Consider the following 19,165-nt stretch of genomic DNA (forward strand, 5'->3'; position numbering starts at 1 on the left):
CAGCTGTACCTTTGCTATGCACAGTGAATTGTGTTTGGGTTGTTGCACTGAACCACTGATACTTTAGAATTTTGTGTATATTTAACATACAGTTGAATAATTTAAAAAGCATGCCTAAGTATTTTCCAGGGAACTCAATTTCCTTTCCAGCCACTACTGTAGGATGGAAGCTGCACTATTAGTCTGCAGAACCAAGTGCTGCTTATCTTTTTGTTAGCGCTCAGAATCCACTAACCATTTCAACTTGTGTTCACTTGGCAGGTTTGGTGCAAATGCCAAAGTTGTGCATTTCCTGGGACGAATCAAACCGTGGAATTACACCTATGATCCTAAAACAAAAAGTGTCAAAAGTGAGTCCCATGATCCCACCATGACTCACCCTGAGTTCCTCAGCCTGTGGTGGGACATCTTCACCACCAGTGTTTCACCTCTGCTGCAGCAGTTTGGCCTCATCTCAGACACCCACCCACACCTCAATGTGGTAGGTTCTGTTTCTCCTTTAAGGTAATTTAATGCTGTGGTTTTTATTTTATTATTTATTTATTTATTTTTAATATATTTTTATTGATTTCACAGAGTTAGGGAGAGGGGGAGAGAAATAGAAACATCAGTGATGAGAGAGAATCATTAATCGGCTGCCTCCTGCACACCCCCCACTGGGGATTGAGCCCACAACCTGGGCATGTGCCCTAACCGGGAATCAACCGTGACCTTCTGGTTCATAAGTCAAAGCTCAACCACTGAACCACACTGGCTGGGCAATGCTGTATTTTTTAAGTTTTGTATACCAGTAGACATGGAGTATTTGGTGGTATGTTAACAAAGAGATAAGATTGTGTGGATAGAAAACAATGTTCATCTTAGAAGAGAGAAATGTTACCAGCAAAGATTAACGCAGAAGTAGAGTTTCTGGCAAATTTCCTCAGATCAGAGAACATAAGAAAGGGTTTTAGAGGTTTTACTATATTTCCACATATTGTAACTATAAGCCTCTTGGCCCAACTGTCCTATGATTATTCCTAAAGCAGTGAATGCTACGTACGTTTCATGTTTTCGAAACTGCATACATTTAAACATACTGATTTTATTTTTGCCATCTGCTCAGAAGAATGTATTTTCAGTGAAAATTACAGCATGAACATATAAACAAATACTTTTCCAGGATTATTTTGATATACCGTGTTTGTACTCCTATATGGTTATCTAGGATCTTGTAAAAGAAATCTTGTAAGAGGAAATGACATATTAACATTTACAATAAAAAAGTGCTTAGCATCTTTTCTGACTTTAAAGTTCTTCCTCTAAGATCTGTTCTTTTGGAGGAATTGGGAAAGGATAAGAAATTAAATTTTTGGGAGGTAGTTGTGGGTAAAGTGGGGATAAATGGTGATGGATAGAGACTTGACTTGAGGTGGTGAACACACAGTACAAATGATGTATTATAGAATTGTACACCTGAAACCTATATAATTTTATTAACCAGTGTCACCCCAATAAATTCAATAAATTAAAAATAAATAAAACCTGTATGTTACATATTAAGCTATAAAGAATAGAACTATGGGTAAGTTACAATCAAGTCTAACTGATCAGTTAATTGCCTTTCTATAAGAGACTATAAGGTTATAAGAGATACTTCTCTTTGCTCTGGTATAGATTTTAGCCATTTCACTTATTAGCACTTGTAACAAAATATGAAAAGGAGAATGGGAAAAATCACTCACCGCTTACATTCTTACTCTAATTGCTTTGTATGGATCATGAAGTAACACTTGCACAGTACTTGGAACATTGCCTGGCACATAATAAGTGCTCAAGAAAAGTTAGGTATTTTTATTTAACAGTTAAACTTGTCTATCAAGTAAGTATTATTATTGTTAATATCTCTCTCTAGATATTAGAATTAACAGAATGTAAAAAAGTTACATAACTGCTCTTATTTGTGTAACAGACTAGTAGGAGAACTGGGACTCAAATCCAGGTCTGAGAGACTGTTATCCTTATGAAAAATACGGTGAGCAGAGGACTCTGGAAGAGCCTCCCTAAATCATTTCCTGTTGCAAATGGAAGGCAAAGACAGAACTAATCCAAGGGAAGGATTTATATTGCCTCAGGTGTAATACAATCCCATGGAATCCACCCAAGTACCTTGGAGTTCCAGTGTATTTAAATGCATTCATATGCATTCACACATGCATGTAGATATAGCAACAAAAACAAGTAATCAGAAATTTTATTCTTCCAGTTTCTGTTAAAAGCAATACCTACATGTATTCATCCGCCTTCCTTTTTCTCTTCCAAGATTTCCAGTACCTTCTCAACTCAGAGCTTTGTGAAGGATAGCTTTGATATTCCTTTATGGTACAATTGGAGTTAATTGTGTGTCTATATGTAATAAGAATCTAATATAGAGTAGGTTTGCTCCATTTCCTGCACATTCATTTTGTTCCTTCCACAACCCAAGGACTAAGAATTATGAACCAAGAAACAAAAGCTGGGAATTGAAACAGTAGTTTGAAACTAAGTTAATTACATGTACAGAAGCTACAAGATTAGATGCTACATGGTAATAAGCTTGAATAGGCAGATGAGTTTGGCGCATGGTCTCAAACCATTTAGCTCTCGCTTTTATGATGTGACAACTTGTGCATGTGGTGCGGCTCTCTGGTTAGGTTCTTTCTGAAGCTTAGCCTCTAACGTATCATTTTGTTTAAGTTCTCAACCTTTCTGAGCTCACAGATCGAGACTTATGTATCATGAGACTGTGTTCCCTTGTCCATCATCTTACACTTTCTAATGAACTGTTTGCAGCTTTCAGACTTGGTCTGTACACTACACTGGCTTTCTCTTGTGGCTTCTCTAGAAAGGTATGCAGAACTTAAACATTAACCTTAATTACTTTGTTCTCTTAATGTTTTCACTGAGTCAAGAAGTCTTCATTTTGTTAGGGAAAAAATCATATGACCCTTGTATTTCTGTGTCCTTTTTTGTTTGTTTCATCTAATACTTTCCAGTTTTTGCTACTTTGCATGATAATTCATCCTGGCTTTTCTCACCTTCTTCAGTTTATTGCGTTCTCTGAAACTGTCTGATTTTCAGCTCTCAAGGAGTCTCTGATTATGCTCTCCTTTCTAGGAAGATGTCTCCGGAGCTGTGTCACATTTGTCCCTTGGGGAGACCCCGGCTACGGCACAGCCTTTTGTATCCTCAGAAGAACGGAAGGAGAGGTGGGAACAGGGCCAGGCTGATTACATGGGAGCAGATTCCTTTGACAACATCAAGAGGAAACTTGACACTTACCTCCAATAGAAACACTGCCACTTTTCCATGGACACATCCACTTCACAGGCACTTTTTTCTCATACTTATTATCTAGAGCTGAGTCTGTTACAGTTGCTAGAGGCTTTCACTAAAATTCATCAGATAAGGAGTTTTTGTAGGACAACAAGTGATAACTGAGCAGAAGTTATGAAGTAGCAATTGTTATATGGACAATGGCCTGTTTTTTAAACTGGGGCTTATTCAGCTGATGTTTCAGAAATTCTGTTACGCTGATTGCCAACATATGTGGTAAGGGAAACTCAAACTATTAAGATGGCTATGTCAGCTTTTAAAATGGGCTGAGCCAGGGGCCAGATCAGTCTCCCTTCAGAGTGGGACATGGTATCAGTCTCTGGCTTGCTGTTGCACCTTCGTAGACATGCATTTCAGAATTGTTCAGAGCTGCCCGAGTGATTACAGTTCTGCTTTCAGGTGAAGACAGCCTGTAACACTGCTGAGTGATGCATAAGCCCGTCAACAAATGGCATCAACCCATTTTCTTCCCTCACTTTAGTGTCTGAAGATGCCCCAGTTTTCCATGTACAGTGAGGCAGCATGCTAAATGCTTCTATTCAGTTCTGTATATCTGAAAACAACAGTGGCACCTTGTATGAAAAATAAAGACTTATTGCCATATCTTATTGTCTAGTTTAATTAAGGATTCCTACCCCTTGCAAAAAAATATATTGGGAAATTTTTCATTATTTGTAGAATGTCAGTGTGTGTTTTTTTGTTTTGTTTTGTTTTTTGTTGTTGTTTTTTGAATGTCAGTGTTTTTAAAACCAGTGTAAAACTTGGTACTAGAATATATATATATATATATATAAACCAGTGTAAAACTTGGTACTAGAATATATATAAAATTGGTTTCCAGATAGCAAAATATAATTAAATTTAGAGTTCTCCAGTGATGGGATGGATCTGATAGATGAAAGTGAGATCAAACTCATCTAATCTGTGACCCACATTGCATCTTCATTGGAAATGAGTATTCAGATTTAGAGTGCTGTGACCTTAAAATCATCATGGGTTCATTGTCAGTCTCTGAACATACCCAATTATCTTCTAGGACTGTTAGAATCAATACTGGACCCCAGTGTCTTCTGGTATTTTTATCCACGGCTTAAAATGATAGAAATGTTAAGACTATTAAGTGTACAAATGATTCTAGGTTGAAAGGATGGCAAGCTAGGGAAGGATAGGATGCAAAATGACCTTTTAAAACTAAAATGAGTATTCAGAAATCATTCTATTGAAGAAAACAGGGGAACACCATTCACAAGAAGAAACTTCAGGTTTAATTGGGCAGAAACTTTCACTGGTTTTTATGACCTAAACTTCAGGGTCACCCTTCTTTATTTCCACAATATCCCACTGGTGGCGGAAGATGGCGGCGTAGGTAAACACCGGAGACTGCCGCCGTGGACAACCACTTCAAAAATACAACTAAAAGTCGGAGCGGACATCAACCAGAACCACGGGAAGGCTGGCTGAGGAGAGTCTCTTCAACTAGAAGCAAAAACAACAGCATTCCGACGCTCAGCGGAGGCGCAGTGTGGAAAATTTAAAGGTACGGCGGTGCGGTGGTGAGGGTGCGCGCGCAAAGCGGGCTGGCGGCTGAGGGCACGATTGTCGTTTTCAATCAGGAGCGAGTCTCAGACTCTGGGCTACAGATCCGGGCGAGTCTCTAGGGACCCAGACTCAAACGGGAGAAGCGGGACTGTCTGGCTACGGCCCCTCCGAGGTTTGCAGCGGTTGTTGGGACCGAGAGGCAGAGCCCCTGGGGACGGACTGAGAGCGGCCATAGCTGCTCCCTCCCCCCGCCCTGTTGAGCCCGCCCCGCCCAGGCCCTGCGCACAACCACTTGCCGACCGCCTCAGGCAAAGGCTGGAATAACGCCTCCCCAGAAGACAGACGTTTCCCACAGCTGATTCCTACAGCCAGTCGGCCTGGTGATCAAACCCCTCTAGTGTTAACTACAACAATTAAGGCTTGGCTAGAACAAGACTGCGCACAGAGACCACAAGGGGGGGCACCAAGAAAGCATATAAGATGCGGAGACAAAAAAACATGACAGAAATGGAAGATATGGAGCTAAAAATCGCAATTTTGAGGGCTTGCCATAAATTTGTGCAGAGCCTCACGAAAATTAATGAGACCCTCGATGCTACGATAAAGAAATTAGAAAGTAAGCATACACGGACTGAAATAAAGAATATTATACCCAATAGCAGACCAGAGGAGCACAAGAATCAAAACAAAGATTCGACCAAAAACACCCAATTGGAAAAGCAAAATGAAAAAAGAATCCGAAAGTGTGAAGATAGTGTAAGGAGCCTCTGGGACAGCTTTAAGCGGTCTAATATCAGAATTATCGGAGTGCCAGAAGATGAGAGACAGCAAGATACTGAAAACCTATTTCAAGAAATAATGGCAGAAAACTTCCCCCACCTGGAGAAAGAAATGGACTTACAGGTCCAAGAAGCGCAGAGAACCCCAAACAAAAGGAATCCAAAGAGGACCACACCAAGACACATCATCATTAAAATGCCAAGAGCAAAAGACAAAGAGAAAATCTTAAAAGCAGCAAGAGAAAGAGGCTCAATTACCTACAAGGGAATACCCATACGACTGTCAGCTGATTTCTCAACAGAAACTTTGCAGGCCAGAAGGGAATGCCAAGAAATTTTCAAAGTGCTGAATACCAAGAACCTACAACCAAGATTACTTTATCCAGCAAAGCTATCATTCAGAATTGAAGGTCAGATAAAGAGCTTCACAGATAAGGAAAAACTAAAGGAGTTCATCACCGCCAAACCAGTATTATATGAAATGCTGAAAGGTATCCTTTAAGAAGAGGAAGAAGAAGAAAAAGGTAAAGATACAAATTAGGAACAACAAATATGCATCTATCAACAAATGAATCTAAGAATCAAGTGAATAAATAACCTGATGTACAGAATGAACTGGTGATTATAATGAATCAGGGACATAGAAAGGGAATGGACTGACTATTCTTAGGGGAAAAGGGTGTGGGAGATGCGGGAAGTGACTGGACAAAAATCATGCACCTATGGATGAACTCAGTGGGTGGGGAGTGAGGGTGGAGGGTGAGGTGGGAGCTGGAAGGAGGGGAGTTATGGGGGGAAAAAAGAGGAACAAATGTAATAATCTGAACAATAAAGATTTAAAAAAAAAAAAATATCCCACTGGTTACACAGGTTAGCCCTATTAAATATGGGTATAGATCAGAGGTTCTCAACCTGTGGGTCGCGACCCCTTTGGCGGTCGAACGACCCTTTCACAGGGGTCGCCTAAGACCATTCTGCATATCAGATATTTACATTATGATTCATAGCAGTAGCAACATTACAGTTATGAAGTAGCAACGAAAATAATTTTATGGTTGGGTCACAACATGAGGGAATTGTATTTAAAGGGCCAGAAGGTTGAGAACCACTGGTGTAGATGCATACACAGGGGTCTGGAATTCTATAGGCAAGAATGACTGGAGACCACCTTGGAGGCTGTCTACCACAAGAGCTCAAGAAGAACATGTGGAGTTACCCAAAATTGTAAAATATTAAATTATTCCTGAAGGAAAAATAAGCAACAATTATTTGGACTGGTGGAGAATTGAGTTGCTAAATATATAAAGCACTGTCAGGTGCTGTGCTCCGAAGTCTCTCAAGATACTCCAAGTCAAAGGATCTCTGCATCAGGAGGTATGAGCTAAACTCTTCCAATGAGAATCCAAAGCATAGAGAAACATGGCTAAACGGAAATTAATTTCTTTACAGTGTAACTTGCAAGTCATACGAATGAGCCTTTATTTCTGGACAGTATGTATAATTTCAAAGCTCTGTGTTGCTTTCACAATCCCAATGATCAAAGATAATTGTCTGCTTTCAAGAAAATACTTGGGCATATTCCAGAAATAACATCTGCTAAGTATCTAGTACCTACCATATCACACATGTGACAGGCATTAGAAATATAGGACTGACAAGATATAGTTCCTTATAGTCTAGTAGGGAACAGACCAAAACAGAAACTAGCAAATATAATTACAAATTGTGCTAAAGTACACTGACAATATTGACAGGCAAGATCCAACCTTAGGGTGGTCAAGAAAGATTCTATAAGATACTGATTAAGCCAGAAAGAGAGGTGCTGAGGTAACCCGAGAGAAGGGAAGAATATCTCCTTAAAAGGGAAACGTGAGGAAAGACCTGGGGCAGGCAAGAACTTGATGGAAGGAAAGGATACCAAGACAGGATGGAGAGGTAGGAAGTGGCTTCATAGGCTAAGGTGTGGGCTTTGGATTTTATTCTAAATTCAATAGCAATTGATTCAAGTTTCATTCATGTAATTTATATCTAATTTTTTGTATTAAAGAGAAATTAGAGATGCACACAAAAGTAAGCAGAAGAGTTTAAATAACGCCTATCACCCAGCTTCAACAATTGTTTAATCTATATCCCCACCAACTCTTTCACTCCCCCCCGCCCGCCACACACACACACCAGACTATTTGAAGGCAAATCCCATATAAGAAATTTCATATGAAATATTTCCATATATATATTTAAGATGTAAGAATTTTCTTTTTTAATATATTTTTATTGATTTCAGATAGGAAGGGAGAGGGAGAGGGAGAGAGAGAAACATCAATGATGAGAGAGAATCATTGACCGGCTGCCTCATGCACACCCCCCACCGGGGATCGAGACCACAACCAGGCACGTGCCCTTGACCGGAATCAAACCTGGGACACTTCAGTCCACAGGCCTGCACTCTATCCACTGAGCCAAACCAGCCATGGCAAGATGTAAGAACTTTTGAAGATAACACCAAAAAAAACAAAAAACGATTATTTCCAAATGTCTCCATTATTGTTTTATTTCCACTTTGTTCTTACCAGGATCCAAGTAAGGCCCATACAGTATAATTGGTTGGTACCTCTCTGGTAGAATCTTTTATTTCTGTACCCTCCCTTTTAGTTCATTTTTGTCTCCTTGCAATTTTAGAAACCAGATTATTTGTCCTGTAGTCCCCACATTCTGCATTTTGCTGATTGCAGTTTGACATGTTTCCCTGTATTCTATTGACAGTACTTTAGAGTGGTGTTAGCTACTTCCAAATCACTGGTTACCTTCATATACTAACTGCTATTGGTGATCATTACCTAGATATATTGTTTCATTAGGGATTTCAAAATGGCGATACTCTTATTAGCTGAAGTATTTCTGTGTACTTCCATTCATCAATAATATGGTATCCTGAGTTTAGATTTATATATATACTAGAGGCCCGGTGCACAAAAATTTGTGCACTCGGATGGGAGAGGGGGTCCCTCAGCCCGTCCTGTGCCCTCTCGCAGTCTGGGACCCCTCGGGAGATAACGACCTGCTGGCTTAGGCCTGCTCCCGGGTGGCAGAGGGCAGGCCCAATCCCTAGGTGCAGCCCCTGGTCGGGCTCAGAGCAGGGCCGATTGGGGAGTTGGGGTGCTGCCCCCTGTCATGCACAAAGCAGGGCGGATTGGGAGGTTGCGATGCCACCACTAGTCACGCTCAGGGTACGGCCAATTGGGGGGTTGGGGCGCCGCCACTGTCACACTCAAGGCAGGGTCGATAGGGAAGTTGCGGCGCCACCCCCTGTCACTCACAGAGTAGGGCCAATAGGGGACCTGGCGCACCGCCCCCTGTCACACAGAGCAGGGCCCATCACGGGGTTGAGGAGCTCCCCCCTGTCACTCACAGAGTAGGGCCGATAGGGGAGTTGGGTCACCGCCCCCTGTCACACACAGAGCAGGGAAAATCAGGGGGTTGGGGCGCCACCCTCTATCACCCACAGAACAGGGCCAATCAGGGGATTGGGGCGCCGCCACTGTCACACTCAGGGCAGGGCCGATGGGGAGGTTATGGCTCTACCCTGTCACACACAGAGCAGGGCCCGTGGGGGGGTTTGGGGTGCCACCCTCTATCACCCACAGAGCAGGGCCGATCAGGGGGTTAGGATGCTGCACCCTGTCAAACACAGAGCTGCAGGGCGATCAGGGGGTTGGGGAGCTCCCCCCTATCAGGCACAGAGCAGGGCTGATCAGGGGGTTGGGGTGCCTTCCCCTGTCACGAACAGAGCAGGGTGGATAGGGAGGTTGTGGCCCCGCCCCCTCTCACACACAAAGCTGCAAGGTGATCAGGGGGTTTGGGCGCTGCCCCCTGTCACGCTGATCCCGGTGCCGGGAGGCCTCGCTGCTCCACTGATCCCGGTGCCGGGAGGCATATTACCCTTTTACTATATAGGATAGAGGCCTGGTGCACGAGTGGGGGCCGGCTGGTTTGCCCTGAAGGGTGTCTTGGATCAGGGTGGGGGTCCCCACTGGGGTGCCTGGACAGCCTGGATGAGGGGCTGAGGGCCGTTTTCAGGCTGGCAGGTGACTGAAGTTCCCAACCGCTCCTTTTTTTCTTTTTTCTTTTATTCTGGGCCAGCTTTAGCTCTGAGGCTCGGCTCCATTCTGAGGCCTCGGCTGCTGAAAGCAGGTTTCTGGCCTTTGTTTACCTTCTGTATTTGAAACAATGTTGCGGTCCTGCTGGCTGAAGCCTGGCTGACTAAAGCAGGTTTCTGGGGTTTGGTTTAGCTTCTATATTTGTTACAATGTTTCTTAGAGTTGCAGCTCAGAGGCCAGCAAGGCAGGCGGGGAAGCTTGGCTTCCTCCGTCACTGAAGCAAGCAAGCCTCCCTATTTGCGTCAGCTGCCTGGCTGTCAGCCGCCATCTTGTTTGGCAGTTAATTTGCATATCTCCCTGATTAGCCAATGGCAAGGGTAGTGGAGGTATGGCTAATTACCATGTTTCTCTTTTATTAGATAGGACTAGTGGCCCGGTGCACGAGATTTGTGCACGGGGGTGGGGGATTCCCCTCAGCCCAGCCTGCACCCTCTCCAACTGGGGACCCCTTGGGGGATGTCCACCCACAGGGATCAGGCCTAAACGGGCGGTCGGACATCCCTCTCACAATCTGGCTCCATTGGCTCCTAACCACTTACCTGCCTGCCTGCCTGCCTGATCACCCCTAACTGCCCTTCCCTCCTGGCCTGATCTTGCCCCCAACTGTCCTCCCCTGCCGGCCAGGTTGCCCCCAACTGCCCTCCCCTGCCGGCCTGATCTCACTCCCAACTGCCTCTGCCTTGGCCCCCACCACCATGGCTTTGTCCGGAAGGAAGTCGGATGTCCAGAAGATGGCCGGTTGATCTGGTCTAATTAGCATATTACCCTTTTATTAGTATAGATAGATTATATAGGATAGGATTGCTTAAATGGAGGAAAATCTTTTTCAACAGGAGGAGATGCTCTTGGCAGACAAAAATACATAATCCCTATATCTGGACTGATAGCCAGCCATGTGCACTATACTGCCAAACTGGTCATTAAAAAATTGAACTGCTTTCTTACACCTTACACCAAACAGCTGTTGCCCTTAAAACCCCTCCTCCGACCCCACCTTAGGTTCTGCCTTCGCAGTTCACCCAGATTAGGTTCTGATTGGTCAGTTTCTATGTCAGCGTCAAAAGCTCCACCTCCTAAGCAGCCATTGGCTCCTCACACTTCACCCAGATTTGGTTCTGATTGGTCAGTCAGCATCTCTGGGCTTATCAATGGGCCTGATCAGAGAGGTGGGTCTGATCAGCATCTCCAGTGGAGGCCGAAAGAGAGGTGTGGCTGCTGGCCAGGCCAAGAGCAAGAGAGGCAAGTGCTGATCAACAGCTGTCATAGAGGCGGGTCAGACCCTGCTTTTCTCTCCAGGCCTCTCTTCAGACCTGATCCACAGCCCCCTCGGCAGTCAGTGCTGGGTCGGGGGACCCTCAGTGGCACCCTCAGTGGTCGGTCGAGCCTTTGGTCATTTTGGATGTTACAGAACCTGCGTTTTTATATATTAGGATGTGTATCTACACTGATAAAAGACAAAGATGCTAATTGACCGTACCTTTGCTACACCTAAGCCATGCCCACCAGCCAATCAGAGTGACTATATGCAAATTAACCCAACCAAGATGGCGGCCAGCAGCCACAGAGCTGGAGCAAGCAGGAGGCTTGGTTGCCTGGGCGATGGAGGAAGCCAAGCTTCCTGCCTGCCCCAAGCCAGCTGTGGCCTCCGCTCATGGCAACAAAGTTTCAATTATAGAAGACAAATAAATCCCAGATACCTGCTTCCAGCCAGCCTCCACTGGGAGCTTGGGTGGCTGGGGTTGTGGCCAGCCTGCAAACAGCCATCAGCCCCTCACACAGGCTGGCCAGGCACCCCAGTGGGGACCCCCACCCTGAAGGGGCAGTGGCCATCCTTCAAACAGCCATCAGCCACTCACCCAGGCTGGCTACACCCTCATGGGGTGAGGGTCCCTGCTGGGGGGCTTGGCCAGCCTGCAAACAGCCATCAGCCCCTCACTCAGGCTGGCCAAGCACCCCAGTGGGGACCCCCACCCTGAAGGGGCTGTGGCTAGCCTGCAAACAGCCATCAGCCACTCATCCAGACTGGCCAGGCTCTCCAGCAGGATCCCCCCACCCTGAAGGGGGTGTGGCCAGCCTCAAAACGGCCCTCAGCCCCTCACCCAGGCTGGCCAGGCACCCCAGTGGGGACCTCCACACTGAAGGGGATGTGGCCAGCCTGCAAACAGCCATCAGCCCGTCACCCAGGCTGGCCAGGCACTCCTATATAATAAAAGGGTAATATGCAGCCAAAACCGGTTTGGCTCAGTGGATAGAGCATCGGCCTGCGGACTGAAAGGTCCCTGGTTCGATTCCGGTCAAGGGCATGTACCTGGGTTGCGGGCACATCCCCTGTGGGAGATGTGCAGGAGGCAGCTGGTCGATGTTTCTCTCCCATCGATGTTTCTAACTATCTATCTATCTCCCTTCCTCTCTGTAAAAAATCAATAAAATATATTTTAAAAAAAAAAGGGTAATATGCAAATTGATCCTAGCAGCAGAATGACTGGGAATGACTGGTCACTATGACACACACTGACCACCAGGGGGCAGATGCTCAATGCAGGAGCTGCCCCCTGGTGGTCAGTGCACTCCCACAGGAATGCAAACCAGAAATGCAAATGCCAGAAATCTGGGGAGTAATACAATGTAATAATGGAAAAGCTTTCCTTTTACTAGCTATTTAGGTAAGGACAGCAGCCTTGAAATAGGACTTGGAAAATACCTTTTACAAAGCCTTTTACTAGGCTTTCTTAAATGGGATGCCTAAAATCTACCTATACTAATAAAAGGGTAATATGCTAATTAGACTGGGAGACCTTCTGGACGTCCTTTCAGACAAAGCCATGGTGGCGGGGCTGAGGCAGAGGCAGGTTAGGGGTGATCAGGCTGGGAGGGGGCACAGTTGGGGCGAGCAGGCTGGCAGTTGGGGATGAGCAGGCCGGTGTGGGGGGGAAGGGGCGGGGAGTTGGGAGCAATCAGGCCAGCAGGGGGTGGCAGTTGGGGCAAACAGGCTGCCAGAGGAGGCAATTGGAGATTAGGCTGGAAAGGAGAGCAGCTGGGGCAATCAGGCTGGCAGGAAGAGTGTTTAGGGGCGATCAGGCAGGTAGGCAGGCAGGCAGGTGAGCGGTTAGGAGCCAGTGGTCCCAGATTGGGAGAGGGATGTTCGACTGCCAGTTTAGGCCCGATCCCACATTGGGCGTAAACTGGCAGTCGGACATCCCCGAGGGGTCCCAGATTGCAGTGGGTGCAGTCCGGGCTGAGGGACACCCCCCTTGCACGAATTTCGTGCACCAGGCCACTTTTATCCTATCTAATAATAGACAAACATGGTAATTAACCATACCTCTGCTGCGCTTCCCATTGGCTAATCAGGGTGATATGCAAATTAACTGCCAACCAAGATGGCGGCCAGCAGCCACACAGCTGAAGTGAACATGAGGCTTGGTTGCCCCGGCGATGGAGGAAGCCAAGGTTCCCCGACTGCTGCGCCCAGCTCTGAGCCTGAAAGCAACAGCTCCAAAATGCAACTATGTTTCAATTATAGAAGGTAAATGAATCACAGAATAAAAAAATAAAATAAAAAAAGGAGAGACTGGGAGCTTCAGTTGCAGGCTTGGCCCACCTGAAAATGGCCCTCAGCCCCTCATCCAGACTGGCCAGGCACCCCAGTGGAGACCCCCATCATGAAGGGGGTGCTGGAAGCCTGAAAACAACCATCAGCCCCTCATCCAGGCTGGCAAGGCACCCCAGTGGGAACCCCCACCCTAAAGGGGGTGCGGGCAGCCTGAAAACAGCCCTCAGCCCCTCAGCCCCAGAAGGACCCCCACCCTGAAGGGGGTGGGGGCAGCCGGAAAACAGCCCTCAGCCCCTCATCCAGGCTGGCCAGGCACCCCAGTGGGACCCCCACCCTGAAGGGCGTGCAGGCAGCCTGAAAACAGCCCTCAGCACCTCATCCAGGCTGGCCAGGCACCCCAGTGGGACCCCCACCCTGAAGGGGTGTGGGCAGTCTGAAAACAGCCCTCAGCCCCTCATCCAGACTGGCCAGGCACCCCAGTGGGGACCCCCACCCTAAAGGGGGTGCGGGCAGCCTGAAAACAGCCCTCAGCCCCTCATCCAGGCTGGCCAGGCACCCTAGTGGGACCCCCACCCTGAAGGGGGTGTGGGCAGTCTGAAAACAGCCTTCAGCCCCTCATCCAGGCTGGCCAGGCACCCCAGTGGGGACCCCCACCCTAAAGGGGGTGCGGGCAGCCTGAAAACAACCATCATCCCATAACCCAGGCTAGCCAGGCACCCAAGCGGGACCCCCACCCTGATCCGGAACACCCTTCAGGGCAAACCAGCCGGCCTCCACCTGTGCACCAGGCCTCTATCCTATATAGTAAAAGGGTAATATGCAAACTGACCCTAACAACAGAAAGACCAGAATGACTGGTCACTATGACACACACTGACCACCAGGGGGCAGACGCTCAATGCAGGAGCTGTCCCTTGGTGGTCAGTGCACTCCCACATGGAGGAGCTCTGCTCAGCCACAAGCCAGGCTGATGGCTGCTAGTATAGCGGTGGTGGTGGGAGCCTCTCCTGTCTCCTCAGCAGCGCTAAGGATGTCCGACTGCAGTTTAGGCCTGCTCCCCGCTGGCAAGTGGACATCCCCCGAGGGCTGCCGGGCTGCCAGAGGAATGTCTGATTGCCAGCTTAGGCCCAATCCACTGGGGAGCAGGCCTCAGCCAGCAGATGGTCATCCTCTGAGGGGTCCCAGACTGTGAGAGGGCACAGGCCAGGATGAAGGACACGCCCCACCCCCCAGTTCACAAATTTCTGTGCACCGGGACTCTAGTCCTATCTAATAATAGACAAACATGGTAATTAACCATACCTCTGACACGCTTCCCATTGGCTAATCCGGGCGATATGCAAATTAACTGCCAACCAAGATGGTGGCCGGCAGCCAGGCAGCTGAAGCGAGCAGGAGGCTTGCTTGCTCCAGTGATGGAGGAAGCCAAGGTTCCCTGTCTGCCACTGCCGGCCTCTGAGCTGCACTCTAAGAAACAATGTTGCAATTATAGAAGCCAAACAAACTCAGATACCTGTTTTCAGCAGCCAAGGTCTCAAAGATGGAGCCGAGCCTCAGAGCTAAAGCTGGCTCTCAGCTCCAGTGACAGCCATAGAAGGTAAATAAATCCCAGAATAATAAAAAAGAAAAGCCGAAACCGGTTTGGCTCAGTGGATAGAGCGTCAGCCTGCGGACTGAAGGGTCCCAGGTTTGGTTCTGGTCAAGGGCATGTACCTGGGTTGCGGGCACATCCCCAGTAGGGGATGTGCAGGAGTCAGCTGATCGATGTTTCTCTCTCATCGATGTTTCTGGCTCTCTATCTCCCTTCCTCTCTGTAAAAAATCAATAAAATATATTTTAAAAAAAAAAAGAAAGAAAAAAAGGAGAGGTTGGGAGCTTCAGTCACCCGCCAGCCTGAAAACGGCCATCAGCCCCTCAAGCAGACTGGCCAGGCACCCCTGTGGGGACCCCCACCCTGAAGGGGGTGTGACCAGCTGCAAAGAGCCATCATCCCCTCATCCAGGCTGGCCGGGCACCCAAGCGGGACCCCACCCTGATCCGGGACACCCTTCAGGGCAAACCAGCCAGCCCCCACCCGTGCACCAGGCCTCTATCCTATATAGTAAAAGGGTAATATTCAAACTGACCCCAACAGCAGAAGGACTGGGAATGACTGGTCACTATGACACACACTGACCACCAGGGGGCAGACGCTCAATGCAGGAGCTGCCCTCTGGTGGTCAGGGTGCTCTCACATGGGAGAAGCTCTGCTCAGCCACAAGCCAGGCTGATGGCTGCCAGTACAGCAGTGGTGGTGGGAGCCTCTCGGCCTCCTCAGCAGCGCTAAGGATGTCCGACTGCAGTTTAGGCCTGCTCCCCGCTTGCAAGTGGACATCCCCCAAGGGCTGCTGGGCTTCCAGAGGGATGTTTGATTGCCATCTTAGGCCCAATCCCCCAGGGAGAGGTCCTAAGCCAGCAGGTGGTCATCCCCTGAGGGGTCCCAGACTGCGAGAGGGCACAGGCCGGGCTGAGGGACTTCCCTTCCCCCCGATTGCACAAATTTTTGTGCACCGGGCCTCTAGTCCTATCTAATAATAGACAAACATGGTAATTAACCGTACCTCCGACAAACTTCCCATTGGCTAATCAGGGCGATATGCAAATTAACTGCCAACCAAGATGGCGGTTGGCAGCCAGGCAGCTGAAGCAAGTAGGAGGCTTGCTTGCTCCAGTGATGGAGGAAGCGAAGGTTCCCCGGCTTCTGCCGCCCAACTCGGAGCTGCACTCTAAGCAACTATGTTGCAATTATAGAAGCTAAACAATCCCCAGAAACCTGCTTTCAGTCGCTAGTGGGCTCAGAGATGGAGTTTCAAGAGTGTTTCAATTATAGAAGCTAAACAAAGCCCAGATACCTGCTTTCAGGAGCCGAGGTCTCAGAGCTGGAGCTGAACCTCAGAGCTAAAGCCGGCTCTCAGCTCCAGTGACAGCCATAGAAGATAAATAAATCCCAGAATAAAAAAAAAAAAAGGAGAGGTTGGGAGCTTCAGTAACCCGCCAGCCTGAAAACGGCCCTCAGCCCCTCACCCAGACTGGCCAGGCACCCCAGTGGGGACCCCCACCCTGAAGGGGGTGTGACCAGCTACAAAGAGCCATCATCCCCTCATCCAGGCTGGCCAGGCACCCAAGCGGGACCCCACCCTGATCCGGGACACCCTTCAGGGCAAACCAGCCGGCCCCCACCCATGCACCAGGCCTCTATCCTATATAGTAAAAGGGTAATATGCAAACTGACCCTAACAGCAGAAGGACTGGGAATGACTGGTCACTATGACACACACTGACCACCAGGGGCAGATGCTCAATGCAGGAGCTGCCCTCTGGTGGTCAGAGTGCTCTCACATGGGAGGAGCTCTGCTCAGCCACAAGTCAGGCTGATGGCTGCCAGTACATCGGTGGTGGTGGGAGCCTCTCGGCCTCCTCAGCAGCGCTAAGGATGTCTGACTGCAGTTTAGGCCTGCTCCCCGCTTGCAAGTGGACATCACCCGAGGGCTGCCGGGCTGCTAGAGGGATGTCTGATTGCCATCTTAGGCCCAATCCACCGGGATGCGGGCCTAGCCAGCAGGTGATCATCCCCTGAGGGGTCCCAGACTGTGAGAGGGCACAGGTTGTGCTGAGGGACCCCCCTTCCCCCCCCGAGTGCACAAATTTTTGTGCACCGGGCCTCTAGTATCTACACTAATAAAAGAGGAACATGGTAATTAGGGTACGACTGCTACCCTTTTCATTGGCTAATCAGTGAGTATATGCAAATTAACTGTCAGCCAAGATGGCGGCCGGCAGCCATGCACTGAAGCGAGCAGGGAGGCTTGCTTGCTCCAGTGACTACGGACTCCAGCGTTCCCCGCCTCACTTGCCAGCCTCTCAGCTGCAACTCTAAGAAACTATGTACTATGTTGCAAATAAGAAGCTAAACAAAACCCCAGAAATGGGCTGTCAGTCAACCCCGGACCGCAACATTGTATCGATGTTTTCAGCAGCGAGGCCTCAGAGCTAGAGCTGGCCCAGAATAAAAAAAAAGAAAAAGAAAACAAGGAGCAGTTGGGAGCTTTTAGTCATCTGCCAGCCAGAAAACAGCCCTCAGCCCCTCACCCAGACTGGCCAGGCATCCCAGTGGGGACCCCCACCCTGATCCAGGACACCCTTCAGGGCAAACCAGCTGGCCCCCACCCGTGCACCATGCCTCTATCCTATATAGTAAAAGGGTAATATGCCTCCCAGCACTGGGATCAGCGTGACAGGGGGCAGTGCCCAAACCCCCTGATCGCCCTGTGGCTCTGTGTGTGACAGGGGAAGGTGCCCCAACCCCCTGATCAGCACTGCTCTGTGCCTGATAGGGGGGAGCTCCCCAATCCCCTGATTGCCCTGTGGCTCTGTGTTTGACAGGGTGCAGCACACCAACCCCTGATGGGCCCTGCTCTGTGAGTGACAGGGGGCAGCAACCCAACCCCCTGATTGGCCTCGCTCTGTGAATGACAGGGGGCAGCGCCCCAACCCCCTGATTGGCCCTGCTCTGTGCGTGACAGGGGGTGGTGCCACAACCTCCCCATCAACCCTGCCTGGAGTGTGACAGGGGGCGGTGCCCTAACCCCCCAATCAGCCCTACCTTCAGCGTGACTGAGGGTGGCATCGCAACCTCCCGATCTGCCCTGCTCTGTGCATGACGGGGCGGCGCCCCAACTCCCCAATCGGCCCTGCTCTGAGCCTGACCAGGGGCTGCACCTAGGGATTGAGCGTGCCCTCTGCCACCCGGGAGCAGGCCTAAGCCAGCAGGTCGTTATCTCCCGAGGGGTCCCAGACTGCGAGAGGGCCCAGGCTGGGCTGGCGGACCCCCCTCCCCCCGCCCCCCAAGTGCACAAATTTTTGTGCACCGGGCCTCTAGTCTACACTAATAAAAGAGAAACATGGTAATTGGCGTACGACCGCTACCCTTCCCATTGGCTAATCAGCGTATCCTTATGCAAATTAACTGTCAGCCAAGATGGCGGCCGGCAGCCAGGCAGCTGGAAGCTAACAGGAGGCTTGCTTGCTGTGGACTCCAACGTTCCCCGCCGGCCTCTGAGCTTCAGTTGGAAACATAGTAACATTTACAGAAGATAAACAAAACTCCAGAAAGCTCCTGTCAGTCAGCCGGGATCTCAGAGCTGGAGTCGCAACATTGTTTCGAATACAGAAAACAAAGGCCAGAAACCTGCTTTCAGCTGAGCCTCAGAGAGAAAGCCAGCTCTCAGCTCCAGTGACAGCCATAGAAGGTAAATAAATGCCAGAATAAAAAAAAAAGAATAAAAGGAGAGGTTTGGAGCTCCAGTCGCCTGCCAGCCTGAAAACGGCCCTCAGCCCCTCACCCAGACTGGCCAGGCACCCCAGTGGGGACCCCCACCCTGAAGCAACAAGATGGCGGCTAATTTGCATACTGAAGGCAGGCAGCAGCAGGCAAGGCTGTCTGCGGTCTGGGACCCGGACCTGTGACCCTTCTAGGCGGGATCAGCGGAGCCTCGAGGCTTCTCGGCACCGGGATCAGCGTGACAGGGGGCAGTGCCCAAACCCCCTGATTGCCCTGCGGCTCTGTGTGTCATTGGGGCAGCGCCCCAACCCCCTGATCGGCCCTGCGGCTCTGTGTGTGACAGGGGGCAGCGCCCCAACCCTCTGATCAGCCCTGCTCTGTGGGTGATAGAGGGCGGCGCCCCAACCCCGATTGCCCTGCGGCTCTGTGTGTGACAGTGGTGGCGCCCCAACCCCCCCACGGG

At 49.1% G+C, this 19,165-nt stretch overlaps 1 protein-coding gene across 1 annotated transcript in view; it reads left to right on the top strand.

Annotated features, from left to right (window-relative positions):
• The window catches only part of GYG1 (glycogenin 1), a 45,152-nt gene extending 41,195 nt beyond the window's left edge, over positions 1–3,957 (top strand). The window contains exons 6-7 of the mRNA XM_070405936.1: positions 262–481; positions 3,136–3,957. Coding sequence (XP_070262037.1) covers positions 262–481; positions 3,136–3,309 — 394 coding nt within the window. The 3' untranslated portion in view covers positions 3,310–3,957. The remainder of the gene's footprint in view (positions 1–261; positions 482–3,135) is intronic.
• Positions 3,958–19,165: the final 15,208 nt, after the last annotated feature.

This window comes from Myotis yumanensis, unplaced genomic scaffold (genome assembly GCF_028538775.1).
Source record: "Myotis yumanensis isolate MYYU_CA2020_CCGP unplaced genomic scaffold, mMyoYum1.0.hap1 SCAF_2, whole genome shotgun sequence".
NCBI classification, from domain to species: Eukaryota; Metazoa; Chordata; class Mammalia; order Chiroptera; family Vespertilionidae; genus Myotis; species Myotis yumanensis.